The sequence below is a fragment of the Papilio machaon genome, chromosome 12, assembly GCF_912999745.1.
Source record: "Papilio machaon chromosome 12, ilPapMach1.1, whole genome shotgun sequence".
Lineage (NCBI taxonomy): Eukaryota > Metazoa > Arthropoda > Insecta > Lepidoptera > Papilionidae > Papilio > Papilio machaon.
Window position 1 is genome coordinate 2,381,732 of NC_059997.1, and position 5,545 is coordinate 2,387,276.

Consider the following 5,545-nt stretch of genomic DNA (forward strand, 5'->3'; position numbering starts at 1 on the left):
ACAAAAACTACATAGAGATAAATAGACACATATTAAGTTATATGGCACATAATAAAGTCATTTTCGATTAAATACATTGAAATAAAATTAAATAAAACAATTTAGTGTTTTTAAATCCACATAGTTCGAAATTATTCAACATATTTATTAATTTTTGACCTATAAAAAATGAATTTTGATATTATATTTGGTCCCATCAAATCTGAAACTTATTTTTATTATTTTGATATGAAGAGGGGGGTAAAATAAATAATATTAAATAATATATGAGGGCCCCGCAGTGCCCCCACAATGACGACCATAGACGAACCATTATTTTTTCGAATTCATCAGAATAAAATAATTTTATTTTTTCCAAGCTTTTCTAAATACAATGACACATTTCGAAACATTCGCTTTTAGCAAAACATTTAGAGCCACTTTACGATATACATTTTTAATTTATTTTTTATTTATTAAACTTTATTGTTACATCACTTTTTTCTTCTAACATCAATATTCGAAATTCAGTCCACGGCGTAAATGCTTTTGAGAGTGAAACAATTTATTTTTCTCGAGAGCAAAAAAAATCTTTGAAAAAACGTCGTAATTTTCAGTAAAATAATATTTCAAATGCTGAAAGCAAATTAATATGTCATTCACATGAATATATTTTTTATATTCACGTATAAAATTATTACTAATTTTGTGATTTTAATTTTTTAAATATTTTTCGACAAGAACGTAAATTACGATAGGTTTTTGTAAATTGTGTAAGGGTTTTGACAGTGGAAGCCCACGGGCGCAAATAAAAGTTGTAGTAAACTTTTTTTCAACATTCCCGTACATTCGGTTTTATGAATAAATATTTTCATAATAGCACCGATCCAAAAGTCGCCATATTCATTCCAATTTATCTACTACCCGTAATCCGATGCGTTACTCAACGAGTTATGCATCACTGTATGCAACAACTTCTTTTATCGTTCTGTCCGCTTGTCCTGACCAGTCTGTTCAGGTTGAGCTTGGGACTGCCACTACCGCTGTCTCCGTCTCCCTTGGCACAAGTCTTCGTTCTCATTATCATGAGATCGGTGCGAATGCTCGGTCGCCTAACGTTAGGAGCAACGACTCCACAAGCATCAGACAATCTTCGTTTGATAGATAGAGTACACTTTTTACTTCTACTACTTTGGCTACTAGTAGGTGGTAAAGTGCAAGGACTACCAAACGCCGTGCTCACCCTCTTATGATGGTTCGGAGCCATTTCTAAAGGAAGATTTGCGACCACAAACAACTCGTAGAAGAGATCGTCGACGCGATAGTTCTTCTTTGCGGACGTTTCAACAAACACGCAGGAGGAGTCTTGTGTAGCGCAATACGCGGTGGCTTCTTCAGGTTGGACAGTTCTGTACAAAGGCATACTGTTATTACTGTACAATAATAGAAAGATAAATTAAACGACGTATCGCATCTATAAAAAGGTCAAATGTAAAAACATTGAAAACTATTGAACTTCTGTTGGAATATACTCTTATTCTCAATATAACTTATACTATATATATGTTCCCATCAATTTAAAATCAATTTAAATGCCTTGTATGTGTGAGCTTACTTGAGATCTCTGTCGCACTTATTGCCAGCGATGGCCATAGGCACGCGCGGCGCCTGTTTGCGTCCGCGACTGCCACTGGTGGCGCTCGCCTTTGTATCCAGAATCTGCTCCCGCAGCCTGATCACTTCCTCGAAGGACTCCCGGCTGTCCATCGCGAACACCAACACGAAGAGGTCCCCTAGAGTAGGAAAAATAGTTATACTGAAGGTTAATTCAACAGTCTTTTTGAAGAATATATTTTGCTATCGACTATACAATGTAGATAAACACAACATGATTTCAGGAATGTGAACGCAAGGTATCACTTTACAAGGGAATTGAATCACTTATCCAGCAAGACTGTCAGGTACTTAAATATGGTACGTAATATGGTGGAGGTAGGAATAGAAAAATAAATCAGTCGATACTCAGCTCCTCTTTAATTTAACACCTCTCACATATATAGTAAGAAATTACTATTACTTATATATCAGAATTCTTTGATTGTGCATTTTCACCACTTTATTTTATTAAATACTGTATTTATTTTTCAAATAAGACATTCTTGGAACACTTTTCTAGAATTTCTTATAACATTTCACAGTTATGTTTCCTATGAAACCACTTACGTTGACGCAGTCGATCTCGGATTTATATTGAAAAATTTAATAACGAACCTTCTCTCAAACATATCTTCACTTAACATTTTCTCAATTCCTGACAATTTAAGTTCAGTGCTGTCCAATTTATACTTTGATATATCTTTGTTCTGCCAGACTTCGTAAAATGCTATTAGGTATTTTACTATTTTTAGATTAACCTATGAAAAATTTTTAAACAATATTGTCTTGCATTAAAACGGATTTCTAGAGTCTGAAACAATTGTATGAAATATATTCTTGTACTATCCAATTTTCATTTAAAAAATGAGACAGCAGTTTTAGCAGAATAGTGGTAGAGTCAGCAACAACAACGTTTGTTGCACGAATTGGCTGGCTCACCCGGATTATCACGATCACATAGAAGACAGATGTCCTCTTCCCCTACCTAACCAGTTCTTATAAGGAAAGGATGAAAAGAGGAAGTGGATTTGACTGAGAAGGGTCCCCTCTTTCGTTGATTAAAAGGTAGAGTCCGCTTCGCAATGTAGGCGAATTCAGGTGGCCGCTTATTCGTTTGCCACTTTATACACAAGTAAAATATGGAATTTTGATCACTTGTCATCAATAATATCGACAAATGCAATTACATTTATTTAGCACTATTACTTTTCGTTGTTTGTAAACTTACCCGTAAGAAAGGAAAGTCGTCTCATAGCAGGGAACGGATGGTTCCCCGAAGTATCCAGGAGATCTAGCTGGTACACCTCGCCGCGGATTCTGTACAGCTTGCGATGGAAATCCTCGATGGTTGGAGTGTAGCTGTCTTCGAACTTGTTACCGAGGAATCTCGACACTAGAGACGTTTTACCCACTCGAGCGGAACTGGTGGACGAAAAATTTTATTACATCATCATAAATTTTCACTAGTAATATAAATTGATGTTTTTTTTTTTTAATTTAATATCTGTGTTCTGTCTGATATTTAACTTGTCTGATATTTAAGGTAATAATCAATGTAACATACGTCAAAACATATTAGTAATTAATTATTAAAAGGTACATTTTGGGTATTATAATGAGAAAGATGGCTCATTGCTGCCAGTTGCTCAGTGTCGGTGTAGTTATACTAAGCAGCTGTTTAATAAACATTAACGGGTTTTGACTGTGGCAGTTAGTCGCTATCTTTAAGATCTATGGTAAGTTTGTATAGATGTTTTCCGTTGGGTCGATCTGCACATAATCAATCGGAAAAATGGGTAAAAAATCTCGGTAACGGGTAACTCCCGGTCTGATATAAACCCAATTAAGATGTATTTTGATGAAATATAGAATTATTTAGAATATAAAAATTACTATGTTTTGTTTTCAATCAATAAAAATGTAATTGTTTCGGTATCCGCGCACGTTAGCAAGTTGCCATGGCACACGGCAGCGCCGCCAATTAGTCAGATAGTAACGAAGTATCGCGATTAAAGTGAGCCGCTTCCGAAGCTCGAATTCCCTTCTAACTTTGTTATCTGTCTGATATTGTTTTTTGAAATATAACATCCATTTTATCACGTACACTAAAAGCCCTTTGCTAACAAAATTTTAGTTGCTTATTTTAAATAATTTACTAGGCTGATTAGGTGATATTTATAAACAGAATTAATTATTATGCCACAATATCAAGCTGATTATCTCATGTTATGAAGCGTTAATAGCTCAATAGAACCGATCTTGTGATCATGGGTTCGGATTACTTGAATATTGTAGTGAACTGCATGCTAACACAAACTTCAAGCTTACAACAAATACTTTCCGTAATTCAAGTAAAAAATTGTCATCAAACTCAATTAATATATTCAAGTAGGGTTTGACTAAATAAAACATACCGTGACTTGTGCTTCTACCCTTCAGCCTCTTGTTTTAAATAATATTTACAACGGTTGTTATTCGACATATAATTAGCTTGTTATTTGTTCCTGTTTTCATAAGATAACGCGCAACAAGTAATCGGACCTCAAACAAAGTCATCCGGTTACTTTGATAGAAGTCTATATGAGACCTGATCTTTAGTTCTCTCTAAGTTCACGAAAACTTAATCTTTTAGGGTTTTTATTCTCAGAATAATGCTTACTGAACTTTATAAAGTGTAATAAAATACCTAAATACCACTCTCAGAGTCGATTAATGATCACGAAGTACCTCACTTAGTGAACAATTAACAGCTTTAAGTCCAACAGATAGAAGTCAAAAATAAGGCAGTGGTTAAATAGCTGTGTGCGTAATAAGTACCGTACTGTGTCCTATTCGAATATAAAATTACCTATTACGTACAACGAGTATGAATGAAATGAAGAGGGCATTTAAATTACAAATAAGGTTTGTTGAGGCGGCGAGCGGGAATTTCTGTTTCAGTTCCGAAACAGATTATCCCGGATCCCGTGTTAATTTATTGCCGTAACAAGAGCAATCGTAGGACCTGGTATTTTGCTAATCCTTCAAGATTAGCGTTTCATTTTTTTTTGGAATTTAGTTTATTAGTTGGGTACCAGCGATAGGTTTTTTGATTTTTGACTCTAGCTTTTGGTAAATAAATTCAGACTTTGATACATCAAATTCAGCCTTCCTTTTCTTCAATTGACAGCGCAACGCGCGAATTTTATTTGATTCTGCGGACTTCCATCCGTATTTTAAGTAAAACAATATTACAAGTTTCTAATTCTACTTTACAAAGTACGTAAGAAATGCGTAGTATTACTTACCCCAGCATAACTAATCTGAAGCAGTTTTTTGGTGGAGGTGCCGAATCCTCACAACCTTGGGGTAAAGAGCTCGGCCCCGGAGATTTCTCAGGTTCCGTCTCCTCGCCGGTTGCGGCACCACGCCGGCAGAGCCATGACGTGCCGCATTTGTCTCTGGCGTCCTCTACTGGTGCCGAGAATTGGCACTTCCGAGGTGACCTTTGCCTACCAGAGGCAGATAATGAGGATTTTAAAGGGGATGATGGTGTTCGCACTGGACTTGATGTAGCTCTTACAGGGGACGGGGAAACTTTTACTGGAGACGACTGGAGAGATATTGCACGTTCTGTTGTGCCGTTCAACATTGTTCAGTCTATTTAAGTATTATCACTGTCACTTTTAGTATCATTTCTTTTCACTCTTGAATTGTTTCACTGCAATGAATTATTTATTAAATTGTCCAGATGTTTATAAAGTTTTCTAGTATTTGTAAAAGAAGACAAAATAAATAAACTACTTTACAGACTAACGTTAAAAATAAATATAAAATTTACACATTTTACAAAAGACAAGAGCTTCTAGTACAGTTGGCTAAAGTATTTCGACATATAATATTTGCATAATTGTAATAAAAATCGCGCGTA

General features: G+C 35.3%; 1 protein-coding gene across 1 annotated transcript; it reads right to left on the reverse strand.

The window, feature by feature from the left end:
* Window positions 1-764: 764 nt before the first annotated feature.
* LOC106713709 (GTP-binding protein Rhes) lies at window positions 765-5,266 on the reverse strand. The gene is made up of 4 exons (XM_045680335.1): window positions 4,923-5,266; window positions 2,864-3,057; window positions 1,595-1,772; window positions 765-1,388 (listed from the first exon to the last, which is right to left on the reverse strand). Exons 1-4 carry the CDS (start codon window positions 5,264-5,266, stop codon window positions 938-940), a joined length of 1,167 nt encoding a protein of 388 aa, XP_045536291.1. The 3' UTR covers window positions 765-937.
* Between the last annotated feature and the right edge of the window lie 279 nt (window positions 5,267-5,545).

Bases quoted from the DNA above. Each gene is read 5' to 3' on its own strand.
- LOC106713709 (XM_045680335.1), bottom strand. From the start codon at position 5,266: ATGTTGAACGGCACAACAGAACGTGCAATATCTCTCCAGTCGTCTCCA. The intron at 3,058-4,922 runs GTAAGTAATACT...TTCGTCCACCAG, and splicing joins TTCAGATTAGTTATGCTGGG to TTCCGCTCGAGTGGGTAAAA. The intron at 1,389-1,594 runs GTAAGCTCACAC...GCCTTTGTACAG, and splicing joins AAGTGCGACAGAGATCTCAA to AACTGTCCAACCTGAAGAAG.